This window comes from Leptonotus elevatus, chromosome 19 (assembly GCF_054856555.1).
Source record: "Leptonotus elevatus isolate MCC_2025b chromosome 19, RoL_Lele_1.0, whole genome shotgun sequence".
NCBI classification, from domain to species: domain Eukaryota; kingdom Metazoa; phylum Chordata; class Actinopteri; order Syngnathiformes; family Syngnathidae; genus Leptonotus; species Leptonotus elevatus.
The window spans coordinates 1-23,128 of record NC_141257.1 but is presented as its reverse complement, the minus strand read 5'-3'; the positions used below and the strand labels follow the sequence as shown (position 1 = coordinate 23,128).

General features: G+C 51.5%; 4 protein-coding genes across 8 annotated transcripts; 1 reads left to right on the top strand and 3 right to left on the bottom strand.

Moving 5' to 3' along the window:
- The first annotated feature begins 1,486 nt into the window (after positions 1-1,486).
- Positions 1,487-5,608, top strand: hsf1 (heat shock transcription factor 1). 2 transcript variants are annotated; one of them, XM_086062129.1, is made up of 13 exons: positions 1,487-1,840; positions 2,234-2,342; positions 2,425-2,561; positions 2,633-2,757; positions 2,825-2,891; positions 2,968-3,029; positions 3,099-3,296; positions 3,928-4,061; positions 4,158-4,230; positions 4,302-4,407; positions 4,485-4,538; positions 4,681-4,729; positions 5,291-5,608. In XM_086062129.1, exons 1-13 carry the CDS (start codon positions 1,715-1,717, stop codon positions 5,446-5,448), a joined length of 1,398 nt encoding a protein of 465 aa, XP_085918255.1. In that variant the 5' UTR covers positions 1,487-1,714; the 3' UTR covers positions 5,449-5,608. The 2 variants fall into 2 exon arrangements, with proteins under 2 accessions (XP_085918255.1, XP_085918254.1); XM_086062128.1 differs by having other exon boundaries at positions 1,488-1,840; positions 2,825-2,900.
- Positions 5,609-5,762: 154 nt separating this feature from the next.
- Positions 5,763-12,522, bottom strand: LOC147157260 (uncharacterized). Its single transcript, XM_086062130.1, has 23 exons — positions 12,512-12,522; positions 12,255-12,319; positions 12,134-12,193; positions 11,781-11,807; positions 11,564-11,605; positions 11,237-11,284; positions 11,101-11,160; positions 10,839-10,868; positions 10,704-10,754; positions 10,587-10,643; positions 10,467-10,502; positions 10,336-10,362; positions 10,153-10,260; positions 10,040-10,072; positions 9,291-9,314; positions 9,162-9,200; positions 8,932-9,078; positions 7,819-7,881; positions 7,702-7,749; positions 7,591-7,617; positions 6,281-6,316; positions 6,139-6,186; positions 5,763-6,066 (listed from the first exon to the last, which is right to left on the bottom strand). The coding sequence occupies exons 1-23, from the start codon at positions 12,520-12,522 to the stop codon at positions 6,032-6,034; spliced, it is 1,122 nt and encodes a 373-aa protein (XP_085918256.1). The 3' UTR covers positions 5,763-6,031.
- A 1,157-nt stretch (positions 12,523-13,679) lies between these two features.
- On the bottom strand, positions 13,680-16,970 carry LOC147157259 (uncharacterized). 2 transcript variants are annotated; one of them, XM_086063094.1, is made up of 14 exons: positions 16,894-16,970; positions 16,464-16,525; positions 16,029-16,061; positions 15,910-15,948; positions 15,635-15,670; positions 15,533-15,562; positions 15,424-15,465; positions 15,313-15,336; positions 15,016-15,060; positions 14,551-14,901; positions 14,053-14,460; positions 13,931-13,974; positions 13,801-13,834; positions 13,708-13,725 (listed from the first exon to the last, which is right to left on the bottom strand). In XM_086063094.1, exons 1-13 carry the CDS (start codon positions 16,902-16,904, stop codon positions 13,823-13,825), a joined length of 1,137 nt encoding a protein of 378 aa, XP_085919220.1. In that variant the 5' UTR covers positions 16,905-16,970; the 3' UTR covers positions 13,708-13,725; positions 13,801-13,822. The 2 variants fall into 2 exon arrangements, with proteins under 2 accessions (XP_085919219.1, XP_085919220.1); XM_086063093.1 differs by having other exon boundaries at positions 13,680-13,834.
- A 1,474-nt stretch (positions 16,971-18,444) lies between these two features.
- LOC147157258 (uncharacterized) lies at positions 18,445-20,555 on the bottom strand. 3 transcript variants are annotated; one of them, XM_086063405.1, is made up of 6 exons: positions 20,532-20,555; positions 20,265-20,329; positions 20,163-20,189; positions 19,130-19,159; positions 19,000-19,038; positions 18,445-18,691 (listed from the first exon to the last, which is right to left on the bottom strand). In XM_086063405.1, the coding sequence occupies exons 1-6, from the start codon at positions 20,540-20,542 to the stop codon at positions 18,456-18,458; spliced, it is 408 nt and encodes a 135-aa protein (XP_085919531.1). In that variant the 5' UTR covers positions 20,543-20,555; the 3' UTR covers positions 18,445-18,455. The 3 variants fall into 3 exon arrangements, with proteins under 3 accessions (XP_085919531.1, XP_085919532.1, XP_085919530.1); XM_086063406.1 differs by lacking the exons at positions 19,000-19,038; positions 19,130-19,159 and having other exon boundaries at positions 20,532-20,548; XM_086063404.1 differs by lacking the exons at positions 19,000-19,038; positions 19,130-19,159 and having other exon boundaries at positions 20,163-20,329; positions 20,532-20,550.
- Positions 20,556-23,128: the final 2,573 nt, after the last annotated feature.

Sequence of the window (23,128 nt, the reverse complement as noted above, 5' to 3'; positions counted from 1 at the left end):
ATGTGGTTGCAAGAGATCTTTCAATATTTGGAAGAGTCTTACTAATATTAATCCCAGACTTAATTAAGTCTGCACACTCCTCTCTCAGTTCATCTTGAGTAATGCCTGTGTGTAAGTTGCAGCTCGTACCAATCATTTGGAATTGGTAAATCGGTTCCCGGACACCACCAACAGGCCCACCCAATCAGGCGAGCAGCCAAGGCAAGCGCATGCTCTCTCGTTCACCAGTAGCGTCTTCGCTGACCTTGGATCAGCTTCCACACATGTTGTGGCTTCCAGAAGAGGAGACGGGCTTGCGTTCTGCTCATTGCGTCCACAGCAACGTTCACTCCGATCCGGTCAGTTCAGCCGCCACTGTTGCCAGCATCCGATGATGCTTAGATCTTGATGCTCCTGAGCGCTCACCGAGGCCCGCCAGCCGCATCCCGGAACCGCGTTCGCCAACCCCATTGTAACTATTTACAGCAGATACATTGCAGCCGCAATGCAACCTTATCACGACCGCCTTGCATGTTACAACAAATGTCCAAACAGAAATAGAGCCAGACAATGTTTACATTCTTACAGGAACAGCAATACATGTTATCAATGCAGGTGTATAAACAAAAGTTCACCTTGGCAGTGTCAGTAAGTAATCATAAGCTATATTTACATCATTCAAATCATGACAGCTCCAGTTTTGGGCTAATTAGTAATATGTTACAATCATTTCATTTGGGTAAGACATAATCCACAATTTAATGATGAGCAGTTATTGTCTCTCAAACTCCGCCAACTCTTTTCACGATCCGTATTTTCTTCTGAAAAGATGAGTCTTCTTTTGTTTGGATGAAGATCCGACAGTCTTTTTTCCATGTGTTCTCAAATAAATCCATTATTTCTCAATTGTCGCGCCCTTCTGGCAATGTCAGCATTTTGTTTAGTCTTTTATGTCGAATTGTTGTTTGACCCCAGCACCCCCCCCCCACACACACACACAATAATTGTGAATGTTAATAAGCAAAGATGGAAACTTTGAATTGATGTCTGATATCCCAATGCTGTGATTGTTAAAAGCAGAGTTTCAATTTAAAAAAAGAACAACAAAAACGCTCAAGTGAATACATAAATAAAATACAATAAAATATGACGTAGACTTCCTTCCGCCAAATGTGATGTAATTTGATTCAATTCCCGTCGCAACGAACGAATCATTTGTCTACACTTTGCCTGCCAGGTGAACCCAAACAACTGCGTAAATGCTAAATAATGGTTACAACAGTCATTTCCAAAAAAGGAATAAGTGGGCACAATTTAAATACATTTATGGACTCGCGATACGATTTCGAGGGTTCCGACCGAGTCGCGTAATTTGGGGAAAGTTAAGTAACCCTTCTTATAGCAAGTCTTTTCGACAGCTGTGATTAAAAAAAAAAATCGAAATGTAATTTGTCAACCATACAACAAGTTGTATTTTGGCCTCTCTTTTGTCGGATGCTTCAGCCAACGGGAGATTTGGCAGTGACGTCATCAGCACGCGACGTTGTCGGTGCTGCGCAGTTGCTTGTTTGGAATTTTCCACCAGATTCCTCCGGAGAATCTTGGGACTTGCGTTTGTGGGTTCGACTCGAAACTCCCGGAGAGCACCGACAGGAGAACGGGCTCAAGCACAAGCAAGTCGCCCGCCCGCCCGGAACGCTGCTTAATTGCGCGTTTGCTTTGCTCGCTCCTGTCGATGGAGTACGCCAGAGGTTCGCTGGAAGGCTCGCTGCTGGCAGCCAGCAACGCCCCGGCCTTTCTCAGCAAATTGTGGACTTTGTTGGAAGACCCCGACACCGACCCGCTCATCTGCTGGAGCCCGGTACGACTTTTGCATTCCGAACTCGTCAGTACTCGGTTAGCTTAGCCTTAGCTTAGCCATAGCTTAGCCTTAGCTTAGCCTTAGCTTACTTGAGCAATGGAGGCTAGCTGCTGTTAGCTCAGCTGCTCCAGGCAAGTGCAAAAATCTTTGTCAGACCAAACAAGCATGCGCTCATTTCGTCAATCATAGAAAAAAAGTGGAGACTTGTAACAATGATTCCCTTTTCTTCACATCAGCACAGTGCTTGCCTTGCATTCTTGTTTGCCATCCGAGTTAGCAATTGTCACGTATGAGTTTGGACTTGGAGAGCTTGACCTAGACGTTTGACGCCCGTCGGCATATGTGGGCTGACGAGCCTTCACAGCTGCCAACGACATTTTGTGTGTTTGCCAGAGCGGAACCAGTTTCCACGTGTACGACCAGGGTCGCTTCTCCAAAGAGGTCCTTCCCAAGTTCTTCAAACACAACAATATGGCCAGCTTCGTTCGACAGCTCAACATGTGTGAGTAGGAGATGGGCCGCTGGCCTTTTGCTGTCAGAGATTTGCCCAAACTCAGCGCTCCTATTTCCCCCCCCCCTCCAAGACGGCTTCCGCAAGGTGGTCCACATGGAGCAGGGCGGCCTACTGAAACCCGAGAAAGACGACACGGAGTTCCAGCACCCGCTCTTCGTCAGAGGCCAAGAGCACTTGCTGGAGAACATCAAACGCAAAGTCACCAACGTAAGCAGGTTCGACGCGGCCTTAAACGTCATCCTCTCCGTCACGCCGCTCTCTGTCCTCTGCCCCCGCAGGTGTCTTCGGCGCGTCAGGACGAGGGCAAGATCTCGTCTCACGAGGTCAGCAAACTCCTGAGCGACGTGCAGGCCATGAAGGGAAAGCAGGAGACCATGGACTCCAAAATAATTGCCATGAAACAGTAAGACGTCCCCAAAGTCCGGAATGTGCGTTTGCGAACCCGGCGCCAACGTTTTGTGGTGTTTCAGTGAGAACGAAGCTTTGTGGCGGGAGGTGGTGTGTCTGAGACAGAAGCACACCCAGCAGCAGAAAATGGTCAGCAAGGTAAAGACGCCGTCTGGTCTTGTTGTTGTTTGCAAATGTGCTCATGTGGACATTTGCCGCTCTGCAGTTGATCCACTTCCTGGTGTCGCTGGTCCAGTCCAACAGGATCATGGGAGTCAAGCGCAAACTGCAAGTGGACCCTCCAACCTTTTCTACCTGTGCTGGTGCACGTCTGACTTTTTGTGCGCCCGTCCGCAGGCCGCTGATGCTCAACGACTCCGGCTCCGCCCACTCGCTGCCCAAATACGCCCGCGCCTTTTCCTTGGAGCCCGGGCAGGCCGCGCCTTCCATCTTGTCGCCGGGGTCCTCCGTGGGCTCCGGGCCCATCATCTCTGACGTCACCGGGCTGGCCACGCCCCCTCCAGCCGAGGCGGTCAGCGAGTGGATGCAAGCCGGGTGAGGACCCGCGTCAAAGCGCACATCGGCCGCGTCATTCGTTTCTTTGCGCAAATCCGATTCATCTCGTCATCAGTCAAAAATGCCGTCGCTGCCTTGCCAGAAAATCACCATGCAACAATTTGCCTATCGACGGCAAAACCCGTCGGCAGGATTTTCTCTTTTCATTTGGACAGGCGGCCTTCTGCCGGGAAGCAACAAACTTTTGCTGATTTCACTTTTTTGCACAATAACAAAACAAATCCAGATATGACTTTGTGATTTTCACGTGCTCACCAGAGCTGCCCTTTTTTCTTTTTCTTTTTTTCCCCAATCGTGAATTTTTGTCCATCCTTTCCAATTCGCTTGCTGGAAAGCCACGTGCGCCTTCAAGATGGCCGACAGCGTCGTCACATCTCAAACGTGTTTAGCCATCTCCAAACATCTCTGTCACCAGCACTTTTCTCTATGGCTGCTTTCCAGCACCAAAATATGACTGCAAAGCAAACGTGCCCGCCAAAATGTCAAGTGAACAAACGCGCGTGCCGAGACTGCTGCTAAAGAGATGCGGCGTCGCACGTCAACATTTTCTTGGTCAACAATGAAGGACGAGCGTGACACCTTTTGACGTCTCATGGTCTGCCGTCCGCAGAAAGGGGCCAAGCGTGGAGGAGGAGGAGCCGGTGGCCCCCGACGTGGCGGGAGACACGCCCCTTTCTCCCACCACCTTCATCAACTCCATCCTGCAGGACAGCGACGCGCCTGACGCCGGCGTGCTGACGGCGGGCAAGTCCACGTCAATCCTGCTCTCAGTTCACGTCGCCGTCATGTCGTTGACTTATCAATAAAGTTTTGTTCTTTTTTCCAACGCACTTCCTGCAGCTGTCAGGCCTCGCCCGGCCGCCGCCAACCCGGACGCACCTTCCACTTGTCAGACGGTCGTGTGCATTGACAAGTACGCTCGCTCGCTGCTCATACGGTCGTTGTGAACTTGCTCACGTGCGCACGTGTGTGTGTGCGTTTCAGGTCGGAATTGTCAGATCACGTTGAGACAATTGACAACAATCTGGAAAACCTGCAGAACATTCTCAACAGCCAAACCTTCACCTTTGACACGTTGCCGCTCATGGAGGTGCGTGCGTGCGTGCGTGCGTGCGTATGTGCGCATGTGTAACACATTAACGTGACAAACGTCTCTTGTGCGTTCAGTTCTTCAACCCGTCATGTCCGCCGGGAGATTTTGACATCAGCGCATTGGACACTGTGAGTGACACCAGCTGGCAATTTGTACACTTTTGACGTGGTAACGCAATTTGACGCGGTAACGTGTGTCGGAATTTGACATGGTCATGTGAGATGACAGCGATTGCTACTTTGTAAAATAGTTGTTGTTTTCTGTTGCCAGCTTCTGTGTGACAACTTGGCCAAAGGAGCTGAGGAAAGCGAGGATGCCGGTAAAAGCGCACGCACACGTGACAAGCCATGAAACATTGTGCAATGCAAGTGTGAAAGTGGGACGACAAGCGCGCGTTGGACCTTGACTTACGGCAAATGCCCCAGGCAACGTTGACGTTTTTCCGGTTACGAGTTGTGGCCGACTTTGACTTTTGCTTTCTTTGGAGGCCGATGTTGATTTTGGTTACGTCGGCCTTTGAGTGAAAAAGCCTGACAAGTTAGCCATGCCCTGGCATGTGGGCAAGGAGAGCCTTGCCCCCATGAAAGCAGGCTGGCGCTTGTCCGGATTTGCTGGCGTTGCGCTGCCAACATGCGGTCGGGATCCTCATTCTGCTGTCCAGCAGAGGGCGATATTGGCCAACATGGCGGCTTGTGATAAAAATGGATGTTATAGGAATGGGAAGCACGTCATCCAACACGTCCAAATCAAATGTTGGTTTGAGATGGTTTTGCTGCGAGAGCAAATAAAAGCGCTCAGTAAGTCGAGGTCCGGCAGCGGCCGAATGCCACAGACGAAGGTCACGCTGAGCGTTTGCGGCGCTGCTCTGTGATTGGTCCAGGGAAGCAGCTGGTGCAGTACACGCCCGTGCAGATTTGCGAGCCAGTCGGAGCCGGCGAGGGCGGCGGCGGCGGCGGCGACCTGCCGGCGCTTCTGGAGTTGGAGGCGGATCCTTTCCTCAGTCCCGACATGAGCGCCAGCTTGAACTCTGACCTCTGACAGGATGAGGGACAATCAGGTTGGAGGTGACAATTTTCCTATGCAGACGACTCGCCAGCCATCTTTTCTTTGCTTTTATGACATGAGAAGGAATGAAATATTTTTGCAAACGTTGATCTTGTATTTATTGTGTTAGCCGCATTAAACATGTTTGCGCGTATTTCTAGTGTCTGGTCACCTGACCCGCCCGCCCTGTTTGCACTCAAATGTTCTGGGATCATTTTCTTGTCGAATGTTTCCCATTAAAAGGGACATTTCCTCTGCTGTCACCGAGAGAACCAAATCATGAAGGAAAGATTTTGCAAGGTGTTTATTGTAGCGCTGATGCGAGTCACCCGCTTGATGGCGAGGAGCCATTTTGAGCGAGTCGTGCCAACGGACGTCGTCGATGTTATAAAAACACAAAAACCTTTCTTGCAAACACATTTGAAGGTCAAGTTGTCCTGCTTCTACAAATATTTGCAAACAAAGGCCCGTGCCTGCCAGTTGCCTCAAGTTGGCCCGAGGAGGAGGTTAGGGTTGGCAACGGTGGGCGCACTGCAAGCGGCGCCGGCAAAAGCCAACTTGCGGCTTGCGGCGGAAGTCAGCAGGTGTCGTCCACTTCCGCGTTGTCCGCAGCTGTGGGCACAAAGGCGGCGGCACTTATGCCATGGAGTGCGGTCGTCACGGCGACGACAACCACGACCTCACCTTCAGGACCCGGACCCCAAGCGGCGTCGTACCGTTCCGTGACGGAACCTGCGGAGAACAAGTCACGCCGGCAGCGCGCACAGCACAATGATCATCACGATGCGGCCGAGCGTGTCTGCGCCGCCGCCGTCACAACACTCACCAGCCTTGTGGGGCTCTTGCCACGCCCGCCCGCCACCTGCAACCACACAAAGGCAAAGTCACATGACGGCAACTGCAGAGGACGTCCGAGGCGGCGTTGCCGGCAGCCTGCCGGAATGCGGAGCGAGTGTCTGCCTGCCCGCCCGCCTGCCTGTCATTCCATCGCACAACGCATCTGGAACCCCGGACCCGATGGCGTGAGCGACTCCCATCACATCGTACGTATGCTCGTTCATCATCAAAGATGAATTGTTGTTGTTTTGCGTTTTGGAAGATGTTCGACGGCCTTCAAACAATCCAAACGCATCCTCCCATCCAGTGTTTGGCAGGCCTGGTCCTCGGGGTACACCATCCATTTCCACGTCCGCCTTCACTAACACAGGTGAGGATCGTGATCAGGCTTGGCCGGAGCTTGCCGATGAGCCCATCATTGGAATCACCTGCGTTGGAATAGGGAGACAGGCGGGATGGTGTGCCCCGAGGGCCAGACTTGCCTTCGAATCCGTTGACAAATGTCACCAGCAACAGATCAGAATGTACAAACGCTGCACTCATCCCTCATTGTTTTTACTTTGTGAGCGTCTTGAACATACGTGATGAACACGCTCGTGACTTGTGCAAATATCAACTGATTATTCCGTGTACAACTGCAAAGTGCACCTACAAATATCATATATTAAACACACAACGTAGCAAATGAGCTCAATCTCTTTTTTTGGGAAGGGGGGTGGGTGGGTGGCATGGCTCTGTGGTAGAGTGGTCATCTCCCATCCATGACTTTGTGGATTTGATCCTCATCCCTGGTGACCACGTGCAAGTGTCCATGAGCAAGACACTGAACCTCGATCTGCTCTCAGCGGAACTGCCGGTAGCCGACCAACCGCTGGTGTGTGAATGTGAGGCTTCGTGAAGCGCTTTGGCCACTATAAGCTAATATAAGCCTAACCCTCAAAAGCGCTATGTAAATAGCATTCCATTCCATCTAGCTAGTATCAAATCAACACATTAGCAAATAAGATGAATCTTTTCTTCTTGTTTTCAAACTAGCAAACTTGTTTAGTCCTATTTACTGCTGAACAATATAGTGAGATGCCATCTATGGGTGGACAGAGTAAGTGCAGGCATATTCAATGGCTGGCAGAGCAAAATCGATTATACACTCAGAAACTTATAACAATTAGCCCCCCAAATCCCGATATTGTAACTGCATAGCCAATGAGAAGGATTCCCAACCCGGTCCAAGTCTTGTCCCTGACAATCAAAGATGAGTCCAGTGCCGACTGGACTCCAAATCGAAAGTGTCACACTTACCGGCGTCCAGGGACGTTCCTGTTGCCTCTGAAACGCACGCAGACACACGCAGTGTTTGACTACACGTTGTCAAGCTTTAAATCAGTAGCCGACGTAGCAGCAGTGGCTTACGTGAATCTGTTGCCATGGTAACGCTATCGGTTCCCCACGCCGGCGTGCCTGAGACAAACATGACGGTGATCAAACATGTGAAGATTGGCCCACGCGCAAGCGTGTGCGCGCACGTACCTGAGAGCGGAGTGTCCGCCGAGGTGCCCCCTGCTGGCTCGCTGCGCACGTGCACGGACGAGTCTGGAAGTGAGGTCACGTGACAAGGTCAGCCAAGGCAAGACTTGCACTTTGGAGATTTGGAAAGCAGTTGCAGATGCTGACTTATTTTCTTTCCGCTGCTGTCCTTTTACACGGACGACAGGCAGGCGACCTTTTCAGCGAGTCGGCCCTACCGTTGACCTGTCGAACCGAGCCGGCGGGGTTGTGACGGGTGGCTTCACTTATTTGCTATCGTTGTCTTTGTTATTCTCAGCTCACTTTTCTTTATAATGCGATCTTTTTTTTTTTATTCTCGATCAGCCCGAGTGGAGCCGCGCGTTGGGCCTGCCTGACTGTTTGCGGCGTCGAGCACAAATGTCGGCTGCTTTTCGTTGTACGGTTTTATTTTTACACCGAAGTGCTGTGACGGATATTTTGGATTTGCGGCTTTTGTTGTCTTCACTGTCCATGTTGGAGCCATTCAGTCAACAGAATCATGTTTACATGTCAAGACTTATGCCGCGTCGGAGGATGGTCGGAAGTCGGAAGTCGGATTCATCCCAGTTGGTTTTTCCCAGTTCCGACCTGAAAGCATTCGAGGCGAAAGTAAACAACCAAAATGGCTGTTAGTGATATATATATATATATATATATATATATATATATATATATATATATATATATTTGATGTATTTATTGTGGTCCTCAAAACTCACCTCCAGCAAACTTGCCTTCTCACAATGTTGCTTCATTTATTGTTTTTGTCTTTTTTTCACGAGCATTCCTTACAGTTCAGTCGTTGACGCATCATTTCATGCAGGGAGACGGCGGCAAACTGTCACGTACGGTAAGTTACGGCGAATATTTATGAATGAAGAAAGCTATCGAGTTTTATACTCGAGTCATTGTGTTTTACGTGCACGGTCTGGGTTTCACATTGAAGTCCGTCGTTGCCGACTTTGCAAGTGGGAGTTCCGAGTTGGAGGGCGCGTTCCTACACACAGTCTGACTTCCGAGCATCCTCGAATGCAGCATAAATCATGTGACGGCACAACAAGCATCTTGTAGCTGTTTGTTGAAGGTGGCGCTCACCCGTGCCGCCCGTGTGTACACGCGTGTCGTCCTGGGCCAAAGTTGAAAGGTGAAGAACGGGAGGGCTGGCCGACGGACGGGTCCACGGGAGTCGGTGAGCGTGAAGGTCCACCGAAGGCGGACTGAAGGAAGTCAGCGGAGGCGTCGCTGCGGAACACGACAAGAAGGAGGAGGTGGCCGTGATCCGGTGCGGTTGTTGGTGAGCGGCGCAGGCGTCACCATGTGCTGACCTCCGTCTTTGTCCAGCAGATGAGTCTGCCGGCCGTTTCCTGTTCAACACAACACACGCGCCGTCGCCTCGTCAGCACTTGCATGCGCGAGCTAGCGACTCGCTCGTGCCAAAAGACGATCGTCGCTACCGTTTGCTTGGGAGCGCTCGCCGCCTGCGGAAAGAAGAAAAGATTGGATCGATCACTGATTGCCGATCCACTTGGAATGTCTGCTTAGCCTCGTTTCTACCGCCGGTATCTACTCTGCTCTGCATTTAGCCCCGTCTCCACCAACAAATCTACCCTGCTCCACTCACTTTTTTTGGTACCTGCTCCTTTGCGGATCTACGAAAAAGTAGCCCAGTTCCAAAACGCGACTTAGTTATTTTGGAGGCCAACGATGGGTTCGAGACATGTCGTCATCAATGTGCAGCCTGCGCAAACCACCACCCCGGGAAAACGGCTGCCACTAACGACGAAGAGAGGACAACAATGGCTTCGCTTGGACTTTTGAGGAGACGCAAACCTTTCGAACAAGATTGAATGCAGCTTTCTGCAATATTCATTCGATGCCTTCTGGCTGAAATAAACGGTCACAAACGTAGCACCAGTGCAGAAAAACATCCGCGATAGCCATCGTTTTTGCCTGCGCGCGGTGCACGCTAGCTGCGGTGGCTTTAGCATGACGTCACCGGCGAGGTGAGGAGGGGCTTTCCGGGCGGTGGCCGAGACGCGCGCCGCTTCCTGGAGTTGACCGCTCGCGCTCGCTCTCGTAGCCGAGACCACACAACAGCCCGTCCTCGGTTGTTTCTCGACGCAACGCAAGGGACTGGACGCGTCTGAGCCTCCGCTTGCAGAGGTCAATTTGAGGACATGCGAGTGTCTTGTGTTGTCATTACCTTCTTGGTGGGCTGAGGAAGACGAGGACCGCGCTGAGGACAAAAGAGGACACCAAAGTTTACAAGCAGGCTCTTTTTGTCCCTTTGAGAATGAAAGCGTTTGGATCAAGTACACAAGTCGTCATGGACGTGGTTTGCGGCAGGAGTGGAAGCGGATTGGTCCCAGGTGCGCCCGCCTTCGGTTTGCTTGATGACATCAGACTCGATCGGACTTTCTTGGTCTGCATCCAAACAATTCCAATCAACGTGACGCAACGACGGCTTGGAGCAGAAGATAAAGAAAAACAACAAAGTACCTGTGGATTCGGTCCAAGTGGCTTCGCCTGCTTGAGCCAAAAGAAAAGTAGATCACAGCGTCACGTGGCGCTCTTTGCTCTTTGGTCACGTGCCAATGTTGGTTCCCGACGGCCGAGGAAGATTTGCTCACCCGGCAGGCCGAGCAGAAAGTGGCTGTCGGCGGTTCCTTCCAAACGGGCGCAACCAAAAGCCAGCCGTCAATCACCTTTTGATTTGACATTCGGCCTGAAGCCCCGCCCCTTCGACATACCCGCCTCACCTGTGTACTCCGGCGGAGAGGCCCCTCCCTCCAATGACGTCAGCGCCCCTGACAACCAATCACACGTCTCACATTCGTCCTGCTTTTGCTCCTCCCTCTTCCGCTCACCTGTGGCTCCCGTGGCTCCGCCCATTCCGGTCAAAAGCTTCTCTCCATTGGCTGAAGCACAACGCGCACACTCATTAGTGAGGACATTCGAATGGATCGGGGTCCATCGTCATTCAAGTTCGAAGAGGCCTTCACCGTTCGGATGTGCGTCCACGTCGTCAGAATCTGCCGACACACGAAAGAAATGAACCGGCAGGGCAAGGCCACGCCCACCCGTGCATCCGAGACCAACGCGTCGTACTTGTCGTACGTGCCGGTCAGTAAGCTGCTGCAAAGCTCAAGTGTGATTTTGCACTTTTTGACTTTGCTTTCTTTTCTTTTCTTCACTTTAGTTGGCAGTCTGGCAGCGCCTTTGCCACGAGTTTGCCTTCCCGCCGCTCGGCGTGGGTTCGCGTACCTGTCGAAGCATCCACGCCGCCTTCAGCGCGTCCCGCAGCCGCCGAGACCTCTTGACCACCTGACAGGTGACAAAGAACCGTCATCTTGGGACCGGGTCAACACGCGGTCGGCTTCTGACCCGGACGCTCACTCACCGCTGACGTCGGGGAGGGACGACCACGCGCCGGGTCCGACGCCTGCTGCTGCGTGGAGTGGATGTGAAAAAGGAACAATCAAGGAGATGAGCTCAACGACCAATGCAAGCGAGCCGCCATGAAGGTGAGAAACTAGCAAAGAGCGAGATGAGCTAACGATGAAGGAGGCGGGCGCGAGAAAAGTGCCGTGACTTTGACGCCGCAGCAAGTCGGCCTCCTTTTGTTCGCTTTTGTGGGCATGAGAGGAAAGTGCTGGTGTGCTGCCGGTGTTTGTCACGAGGATGTGAAAGTGGGCTGATTTTGAGGACGGCAAAAGCGGCGACCTACCTGAAGCCCCCGCTGCGCTCTGGTGGGCACTCGCAGGTCCTGCTGGAGAGGAGGGAGGATGGTGAGTGAATGCCGCTCGGGTTTCCTGCTCTTAATGAAAAACTTGACAAAGGTTGCCTTTCATTCAGATCTTTTCCCTTTGTCCCACTAAGAGTGACTTTGGATTGACTTTATGTTATGTGGGAAGGGTACGAGGCGAAAGGTGGGCCCGTCTCACCCTCCTGCTTTGTGGCGTCGGCGTCATCTGAAAGGAAAACAACACATCCGTATTTTTCTCCAATTTGTCTTTGTTGCCTGTCTCGAATGCGGCCGGCCGGCCGGCGCTTGATCGGCTCGTACGCCATCGCTCGCTTTGCCTTCACACGCACAAGTCAAAGGCCCTTCGACCACCAGACAGCATTTGATCCCTTTTCATGCGTCACCCCAAGCGGAACCCTTTCCATTCTGCCGGCATGCTTTCACTTGTCGCCAGCCAAGAAGCGACTTGCGCTCGCTTGAAACCAGCGCTCTTTGCAGGTCGCCGAGTGAAATGGGCGAGAACGCGGCGGGCCTAACTCGGCTTGGACCTACCCTCGTCCTCCTCGGACCGGTCGACCTCCGCCTCCTCGGCCGGCTCCGCCTCCTCGCGCTCTGGGAAAGAAGCGCAAGGCTCACGTCGGCGAGTGGCAAACACCAAAATGCTTGGCCTTACCCTCCACGGAAGCCGCCCGTGCCGCCGATACCAGGACGACCAGCAGGGACATCGCGATCAAGTTCCTGAGGAACCCAAAGCGATCGTTTCACACATCACGCAGTTCATCGATATCAATCGTCGTGCCCGTCAATGAGCTTCTATCATCTTTGAGATCATAAGTCATTGCCGTATCGGTCCAAGGGTCGTTATGGCGATCGGCATTTAATCACTCGTCAATCAGTATCCAGCATTTCTGCTCTCCCAAGTTTACTCACCGAGGCGACATGACGATGCTGCTCTGCACAAAAGTTCTGCTTCAGCATTTTATACCCAGGGGGCGGGCTTAGGCCACTGTGCGTGCGTGCGTGCGTGAAGACCACCAAGCTTCCTCATTGATGGTTTTGTGGAAACTTCATCTTGTTCATGTCAGTCACTCTTCCATGCGGGTAACTGGACCACAGACTGACCCCCACCTCCCACCGCGTAACCTAACCCCACCCGCCTCCATACCTACCTGCAATTAACTTTGGATTCTCAAAGAAACTTGAAATAGCCTAGAGAGAGAGAGAGAAGGAACGAGAAGGAAAAAGAAGGAAAGGGCAAATGGGGGGTATTAAGTGAAAGCCGACAAGAGAGAGAACGCACGGGAGAACGAGCAAGAGTGCGAATCCCGAAGTCCAAATCTTATGACTGACATCAATTGGTTGCTGAGAAAAAATATATATTTGCTGTGGACTGCGAATGTTCCAAAGGTGCTTGTGGTGTCGTCGTGCACAACTTGCAGCGCCGTAAGAAGTCAACTGAAGTCCAGACGTGCAGTTGTGACTTTTGTCAAAGGCATAAAAATCCCGCAGGAGACTCATTTGTGGCCAATGGCCGTTTGCTTTGTTGATTTGACCCGAGACATTGTGGGGCGGGCGGGCTGACTGGAGCTGGAACTGATTTGCTCAACGCGTCAATGATCAATAGGAAGAAAAAGCAGTAAGGCAAGAATGCAGGATGGACTGAACAAAGGCTTGTTTTTATTAACAAATACACTAGAAAGCCGCAAATACAAAATCCAACAAATCAAGGCTAAGTGAAAGTAAGAGCAGGAAACGGAATAGTCAGAACCCTGACTAACAGGCTGACAGCAACAAAGACCCGCCCGCCAAAGCGTGAAATTAGGCAGGGAACCCAAGACAAGGACAAACACGAGTGGCTGATTGGAAGACACCAGAGGGGAGGGGGGAGGAGGGGAGGGCTTGACGAGCACAGGTGCAAGTAAAAGGCCTAACTGGCCAGACTGGAACACAAGAAAAGAAACTTGAGAAGAAAGGAAGCTGAATAGAATTTCGACAAATGACAACAAGTCCAAGGTGAGTGTTGAAATGGGATTTATTGCGTCAAGCGCTACACATCGGACGCGCGTGTGCACGTTCATTCGGCGGATGGGAAGTTGTCATGGCAAAAGTATTGCAGGCAGTCCCACGTGTAATTGCGCTTGCTTCTGCAAACACACAGAACAAAAGACACGGGTCAAACTTGCGCAAGTCCATCCAGATCTGGACAAGGATGGGGTCACCCTCTCAGTTGCAGCTTGAAGGTCAAGTTGACTCCTGAAGGAAGGAAAGCAGAAGATGAATGTTAAGTCTTAGTCCTTCCTGCCGACATTTTTGTGTATTTCAGGTGTCAGGTGTGAAGGTGGGATTTACCCCGAGGTGGGCGGGCGTGACGTCCGACTTATCAACAAGAGTTGCTGTAAAAGAGCAACAAACAAGCAAGGTCCAAAAGTGACTTGGAGCTGAACGCATGTGTTCTACGACTCGTTAGTTACCCTCAGTGGAGTCGAAGATTTGCCGGCTCTTGTCACGTTCTTGAACATTGCGCTCCTCCTCTGCGCCCACTTTGTCCTTGATGCCATCTCTGCCAAGCTCCACGTCCTCCATGCTGACACTGGTATCGGATCCTCTGCCATCCTTGGGAGGCTTTTCATCTTCTTCTCTGATCTCCTCCCCTTCCATCACGGCCGACTGGTCAGACAAGTCCATTTCTGCGATCTGGCTTCCTTCCCGCGCCAGAGCGTCCTCCTCATCTAAGACCTCAGGCCCCACCTCGCCTCCCTCCTCTAATGCAGCCACGGGGTCAGCACCGTCGCCCTCATCATCATCACCGGCCCCGGTGGCGTCCGACTCAGACTCACCGCTTGTCGTCTTCTTGTCCTTTTCTGCCTCCAAACTTGACTCTGACAACAGAAGGTAGCAGAATCTCAAACTTGGTCAGCATGTCTCAATGTGGCCTTAGGGTATCGGTTAATGGTAAAACAACAGCTGACCTGATTCTGACTCGGACGATTCCACAGAGTCCGGCAAGTCCGGAGACCCGGGTGATTCTGGGGAGTCAGGTGATTCTGGGGAGTCGGGTGATTCTGGGGAGTCGGGTGATTCTGGGGAGTCGGGTGATTCTGAGGTCTCTGCTGAATCAGCAGACTTTGATGATTCCACAGAATCTGGTGATTCTGCGGACTGGGTTGACTCTGCAGAGTTGGGTGACTCTGGCGAATCAGCAGACTCTCGTGATGCCACTGACTCTGCTGATTCCGCAGACCCTGGTGTATCCACAGACTCTGAGGATTCTGCAGACTCGGGTGACTTTTTGGAATCTGCTGATTCTGGAGACTCTGGAACTGTCCAAGAATAGAAGCTGTTTCTCAACTGTCTACTCGTTTTGTGTTGGGGGTGCAAAAAGTCCTTCGAGTCTTTGACAGACTTGACGAGACAAAAAAGACATGCAGTCGTACCTTGACTTTCCGTGGAGGACTTGTCAGAGCCTTCCGCTGCTCCTTCTGCGGAGATATAGTGTTTTGTTGACATGTTGACGTCATCACTATACAGACCAACTTGCACGTTTTAGTTTGTCAGTATGCTAGCATGGCAACATTTAGGATTCTTCAACAGGATGCAAAGTAAAAGTGCGAAGACTTCAAGTAGGCCAGCTAGTCTTCTTGTAAACGCACGCATCATTTGTGTCATTCCTTTTTGACTTGTCAAGGACAGCACCACAAATATTGAGAATCCAGCCCTAAGAGACACGCTACCTGAATCCGGAGCGTCGGAAGCACCTGCGGACATGAATGAGACACTTGGTCAAGTGACACGGCACAAAGGAGACAGTCAGCGCACGACAGACGATTTTGAAGGATTCGGACCTTGGCGCTCCGCTTGCTCGATGCCCTCGTCGTCTGCTTGCGCTGAGCAACACAAAATAACGGATGACTTCTATGAACAGCACAAGAACGAGACCAGCTCAGACTCTACCTTGGCCTTGTTCTTGCGAGTCGTCGGTATCTGCGGACACAAACCTTCCAGTCAGCGCCAGAAGGGACACACAAACAAAGGCACGTCAAAGCGCTCTCAAACCTGGAGAATCGGACGTGTCGCGTGACTCTGTAGGAGCTGCAACAGAAATGGACAACATTCAGAAGGAAGCGCAGTTTCACATCTGCTCTTCATGCCGTTGACATTTTTTCAACCGTCGCTTGTAAAAGTGAACACCGTGGGAAAAGGAGGACAAGACACGCTGATGTATCTAATACACATCGCCACGCTGAGCATATCCTATTTGATTTGGATGAGGCTCCGCCCACCACATGATGCGCAACGTGTGATGGGGCCGCCGTGTGTCTGGAGCGCACCTGGCCGTGATGTTGCCGGCGCTTGCGTTGTTGCTTTTCCTGCGAGAACAAAACGTTGACATTCAAGACCGGGACAAAGGCGCAAAGCTTTTTTTCTTCTGCGTCCAAAACAAATTTACCGTCAAGGTGAGCGATCAGCGCCACACTTCTGTCTGTAACAGATCAAGCACATTTCTGTTTAAATCACACTGTAAATTGTGGGCGGCAGGGCTCAGTGGTAGAGTGCTCGAGATTGTGGGTTCGATCCTCAGCACTTGTGACTATGTCCAAGTGTTACTGAGCCAGACACTCGAACCCCAATTTGCTCCCAGTGGACCTGGCAGCGTTTACATGGCAGCAGCCAACCACTAGTGTGTGTGGGGGGGGGGGGGGGGGGGGTGTGCGTGTGCGTCAATGGGAGGCTTTGTAAACCGCTTTGGGCGCCATATAAAGCACTATTTATAACAAAAACAAATAAAGTGTCCAATTGTCATTAGGCCACACAAGAAAGTCTTTCATTCATCTCAAAATAGAAAACAAAGGTGAGAGAAAATGTTGGAATGTTTACGGCTCACCAGAAATTGGAGCAGCTGCGCAAAGGCTGGCCAGAGTGACGAGCGCTAACAGTGGGACACACCTGCAAAACACACGCACGCACGCACGCACGCATACAATGAACACCATTGCAACACGCACACACTGAAATACATCATCTCCAAACACACTCAAAATAAGCACATTGTAATCGTCCCGCACGCATTACACACAATACACAGTTTCTTGTGACAAGTGACCCTCGCAGCGGCCGTCCCAAATTGTCCTTTGAAAAGCGCCCGTGAAATTGCAAACGTGAGAGAGGCCAGAAAGCGTCTTGTCTTCAAGTGCGACCGCTCGCTCGGCCGGCTTCTTCAAAAGTTGATCAAAATGGCCACCCTCCGTTTTGTGGGCAACTCACCAAAAGGTTGCCAACGTCACGCCGAGTTGCCTGCAAATTTGTCAACTCACCGTGTCAACATTTTGGCGAGACGGCCGGCGACGTCAGCGAGATCTCACGTCAGCTTCTCCTGTCGCACCGACTCAACTTCAACCTCTCGGGCGGCGCCGCAGACGGCCGACGCTTTTATGGGCCGGCCGGGTCCACGCCTCCTCACGCTCCGCCCACCCGAGCGACCAGATGACGAGAGCGGAGCGGAAGGAGGCGCGCCAGGGCAAGACGGGACCGGGAGGAAAGAAGAGTCAATAGACGACGAGGGCGGACGTGAAGGAGACATACGAGTGGAGGCCGCCTGCCCCCGGGCGTGCGCGGGTCCAAGATGTCAAGGGGGACCTCCGCCTTCTTCACGGTGGTCATGGTGGCAGCCAAAGCTGAACGAGGAGCGAGTGGGCCGCGCTCCGCTGGAGCTGGAAGAACCTGATCTGCAACGTGTGTGCGGCCTCCACCATCGCGTTTGGGAAATCACGTTGAAGTTTGGCGAATGAATGAATGACATGAAATGAAATGAGATGAGGTCCTTATCAGCCTGCGCCAAAAGGAGTTCCTCGAAAAAAAGATGCTCCCAGAGCGGCAAATCCACTGGGCTCATTTCGATTTTGAACTGGTCCATAATAAAAGTGACTGTGACCAAGAGTGTGCGTGCGCGTGCGTGTCCTTGCGTGTGAAGTCAAAGCTGCCCTTTGTAACAATTTGCCCCAAAATGTCTTTTGATGCGACCATTTGCGAAGGGAACATCTTCCGAGTGGTTGGTCCTGCAAGCCTGTGGCCAATGGTTTTTAGAGCGGACCCGGCTTGGAACTTTCCACCTTGTGTGCGTCTGTGCCGTGCGTGAAGAAGGAAGTGTGCACTTTGACTTTTGCGATGGCCGCAGTGGCCATTGGAAATGGAATTATTGATAAAAATGGGACTTGATGAGATGATGATTTTTTTGTTCATGTTGTCAGTGTGTGTTCATTGTTTGCTCTTTTTTGTCTCAGGTTTGACCCTCGAACGCAGTGGCTTCATCCCTGTGCACCATTTTGGCCCTTTGCAGCCATTGACGTGTTGACCTGACAAGTTGTGCGAGCGTGCCGTCTGGTGGCAATCCAACATGATATCGACAAAAGCTTGTGACATGGCGGCCAAACGCGCCGCTGGGAAGGCGGCGGCGCTCGTCACGACAGGTCAGTGGCATTAGGAACGATTTGCCGTATGCAAGATTGATGTGCTCAACTGAAGGCGCAAGCAGCTCATTTTGGGAACGCGGATGGAGCTCGTGTTTTGTGTCCCGCTCGAGCAACTTCGAGTTCATCTGCTCCTCACTCGCTTAAATGTTGTACTTTTCCACTTCATGCTGAAACGTGAACATTGCCGAGTCATCACGCGGCGCCTCGTCATCATGCGGCGCCTCGTCATCATGCGGCGCCTCGTCATCATGCGGCGCCTCGTCATCACGCGGCGCCTCGTCCACGCGTGCGATAGCAGACGTCATTCAAGGAGCAAAAGCAAATATAGGAACATACGCCAAGGGTTCATTCATGATTGTACGACCGCCAACTTTTATTATCAACCTGCAAGCGCTTGTTACGCGTCTTTACGCCCGACCGCCAACCACTTTGGATTTCCTTTTGGACGCTGCGTTTCTTGCCACAAGTTTGCCTCGAGGACGGCCAGCCGGACCTTTGGGGCCACCGGAAGCGCCGGGAACACCGGCGCCGTGAACCGGAAGCAGATTGGAGGCGGGGCTCAGGCCGGCGGTGGCCAGGATTTCGGCTCGAGTGGAAAGAGGACCGAACTTGTCCTTGCGTCCCTTGTCTGGACTCTCATCATCTGGAAGAAGACACAATTGAGAGTTTTGCCAAATGATTGGATTCGAACCGGCCGATGAAAAGTCTTGCGATCACGAGAGGATTCAGCCGGGTCGAGTCGAGTGCTGCACTTCGGACTCTTTTAAACACGAGTTGACAGCCAAATTGGAGCCGCTTTTTCATACGCTGTTCAAAATGATGTCCGAAATGTCAGAAAGGCGATCCGGCTAATTAGAGCCGGCGTCGATTTGGGCCGGCTTGCATTCCCTCTCATCATCCACTCGTTGAGAACCAAATCAGGCAAACGAGACTTTGAAGACACCGTCTGACCTTCTTCCGCTTCAGCGTCGCCGTTTGCCGCCGCGGCGTCTGCAAAGCAATTCAAGAAAGGTCATGCGCTTGAAGGCCCCGGCAGCGGCTTTGCATGAAGAAAAGGACCGGCTGTCCAAACGAGACGTACCGACGACGGTGACCCGATTGGCGGCGCCGGCTGCAAGAAAACAAAATGGATGACGGCTGGCAAAGGTTGACGTTGCTTCGAAAGGAAACGTGTGTTTGTGAATGCACAGGTGACTGGCGTGTGTCTGCTAAATGGCCAAAGGTGCCAAGGTGATTGCATTTCCAGCAGGAACCTTCAACCAAGCCCCGCCCCCTTCCATATGCCTTTCTTTGTCCTTTGTTTTGAGCACCAGGCCGCGTCTGTCTGAAGACGGCGCGCTCGCTGTTGATGGGACGCTTTTGTTTTTGTTTGTTTATTTTTCCCTTCGGACATGTTATTATTATTATTTTTTATTTTATTTTTTTTAAGAGCTCAGTATTGTTCATTCGGAAATGTCATCATCATTGCTCTTTTATTTTTATTTATTTTATTTTATTTTATTTTTATTTTTTTTTGTTGTCGGACATGTTATTACAACGGCGCCCCAACACATCATTCACGACAACATCCGAAAAGAAAAGCGGCCGGCGGCTCGAAGCCGTCCCAAAGTCCGCCCTTGAGACGGCCTTCCGGATGTCCCCGTGTCCAATTGGCTGACCTGACGGGAAGTGCGCAATCGCCTGCAAAGGTGACTCGCGGTCGGACGGACGCAAGCGGCGGATGAGCCTGGCGGCCGACATCAATCGCATTTCCGAGGTGGCGCCAACCTCGCCTAACGGACCGTGAAAAGAAGCAATCAGCCGGGAGTGCGTGGGAGTGCGTGCGTGCGCGTGCGCGACATCATCAAAGTCGTCTCCACGCATCTGAAACGGATCGTTTTCATATGAAACAGATACGACGTCAATTCAACATGGCGACCCCAAGTGAGACGGTAGCGACTGACGATTGGAGTCATGAAAGACGTCCGGCGCTAAACAGTTCGCCAAGAATACGTCACAACTGCTCGGCAAATTGGATTTGCCAGGTGGCCAGTTGCAGTCCTCAACAAGAAAGTGGGCGTGGCTAAGTGTGCAAGTCCCAAATTGTCCCACAAGTGCAAATGTTTGACACTCACCTGTGGAAAGTTCATTGGAGGCGGAGTCTGAGCGAGGAAGAGAGCAATTGAGAGCAATGAGAAAGAAGTCCACTGACAAGTTGGACCCAAGCGTCAACTGACCGTCAGTGCTGATGTCTCCGTGCACCCGCACCACCAACACGGCCAAGCAGACGAGGAGCGCCTTTCTGACAGTCACAAAAGGAAACAAAGCAACGTTTGGCAGATTATTGGGCTCGCATACATATTTGCTTTTGGGTTTTCCATTCTGGTCAATTGAGCCGGCGAGACGAGACAGAACTTTGCCTTTTTTCAACATTTCCTTTTGCTCAACTTCTGTTGTGTGTGTGTGTGTGTGTGCAGAGTTGCATTGTGGGAGTGAGGACCTACCTGGTGAACATGCTGTGGTCAGAAAGGTCCGTAGAGGAATGGTCTGACTTGCTCGGTCTTGTGCTGCCGTTTATATATCTCCCCAAATGTCACCATGCGCGTGTGCGTGCGCGCGCTCATGCGCGTGTGTGTGTGTGTGTGTGTGAGTGTGTGTGAGTGTCCTGTGTCAAGAAGATTGACTTTGTTGGCAGGACCGTCCAGTCATGCAGAACCAAATGATTTCCCCCCCCCCAAATATTCTGTGTGTTGTTTGACACGTCAAGTGTGGAGTTGAAATTCCAACTGTGAGTTTGCATGTTTGTCCACAATCCCCCCAAACACCCCCCCCCCCCCCCACGTCCATGTACCAAATAACACCTTGGCACGTTCACCTGATTGAAAAGCAACAAACTGTCCTGAGGTGTGAACAAGGCCGCGCTCAATTGGCTGCGGAGTAAATGAAAAGGTTGCCGGGAAATCTTGGAATCCATCTTATCCAATTGAGGAGAGGTTAAATGTGTGAAGGTGCAAGTGCTTTTCCTCACGTGGTTTCTCTGTGCCCTGCCCGCCATGTTGTTTATGTGTGTTGATTTGATGAACTGATGATTTTTGTGTTTGCTTTCAAGTGGCAAAAGGAGCGAGCGTGCCACGCGTCGCGCTGATTTGTGTTTTCGACGTCAAGTTTTCATGAAAACAGCATTGTTGTTTTCTTCACATCATGTTGCTTTTTTCGACAGAGACTTTTGAAACAAGAAAGGCGCCATTTTGGACCCTGGCGCTCTCACCTTCATCGGAGCCTTCAGCGAATGTGCCCACACAAATGTCGAGTTGTTTTTGCGGAATCCCCCTCCTACGGTGGTTCCGGGGGGCTCTGATTACCCTCCGCGTTGTCCGGAAGAACAATCAGAGCAGAACCAGCTGGAATTCAAGCAGGGTCCACATTTGGACCCATTCAGCGAGACGCCGTGATGTCACCGTTCACGTCGAGCCTTTGCAAACAAGTTGGACCTGCTCCATTGCGTCCCAAATGTTTGCTCATTTTCATTGGCAGTGGGAATTTTGCCGGCTGGTGCGACGGAGGCGGGCGGGGGATGGCGTGGGGGTCGGATGGGCGCCGTGGGGGTCGGATGGGCGCCGTGGTCGGCCGTCTGCTATTTCAGTGTCAAAGGCTCTTCTGTCTGCAAACGTTTTTGGCTGTAAGCGGATCGCGAAGGTAGCCGAGGCCTTTGTGCACCTTTGAAACCGGGTAAGGTCAAATGTTGCAAGTCATCGAGCGCCGTCTGAGAAGGAATGCAAATGAAGCGCACACCGAGCTTCCTCCTTGGACAAAACATCAAAAACAGCATATGAATCCGCTTTGTTGACATTTGTCACCGGGGGAGCGCTTTCCTGTGTTCAACGTCAGCACGGGGTTAGGGTTCAGGGTTCGGGTAAGGTTTTGGAAAGGGTTGCCTCCCGGTATCTGCCGCCTCATCCGTTGACTGGACGCTTATCAAGATACCAAGGGCGAGGCGCGGCAAGGCGCGGCAAGGCGCGGCGAGGCGCGGCAAGGCGCGGCAGGCGACGTCTCGCACCGTCGTCATGCTCAATATTGATATCAGTATACAGACTATTTACATCCAAGGTAAATAGAGGCCACGGTTCCGTAACCCCAATGCTTTGAATTCTCTGTATGAAGTCTGCCGTGGTTTTCAAATAACTTGGATGTTTTGGCGAGATCCCAGTCGGAAAGGAATCTACGTGGGCTGCAATTTCATAGCTGTCACTTCCGCAGTCAGAAACAAGCACAGGACGGCATCTTCCCGGAACAGGCCATTTGTTTTCTCCTTTGTGTGCTTCAGGAAGCACGTTTTGTGTACATCGTGCTTCGGTTTGCTGTTTTTGGCTTTGTTTGCACCTGCACTCGTCATCCTGCTCCCTTGTGTCGTCCAATCATCTCCCCCAGCCGCTTGCGTCTTGTCCAGGTGTCTCTCGTTGTCTCGTTCAGTTCTCGCTTGGATCACCGTCGCTGTCATCACTCTTGTGTTTTGTTGTGACTTTGATTTTTGGTCTTTTCATCACTTTGTTTGTGTTTATTTAGAGTTTTACTCAGTTCCCCTGTTCGTGTTTTGGTGAAATAAATGTTGACCAGTATTCCATGCATCCCTGCCGCGGTTCTCCTGCCTCCCTGCATTTGGATCTTCCACCTCATCGTGACACTTAGAGAAATATCTGGGTCAACAAAAATGTTGCTTGTTTTTTTTATTCAGCACTTTTCTTTTTTCCATATTCTTGATGAAATCTTTTGTTTCTGGATACCATGGTGTTATTAACGGCGTGTAGTAATGTGTGTCCTGTAACTGTCGTAGTCCTTCCTTTACGTCCTGTACCTCATCCACATGCTGCTCTTATCTGCTGGTTTCAATATTATGCTCGATTCTTCTTGTAACTCCTTCAAGGCCTTTGAATTCCTCCTGTGTAATATATATATATATATATATATATTTTTTTTAAGTGCAGTTTAAGTCTTTAACTGATTTGCTATCCGCGTCAACTAAATCTCGTTTGATCCGGAAGTAAGTTTGCGTCCGGCGTCCAATTAGAATTGGGGAGGATGGGTCTACCTGTCGGTGGATCCA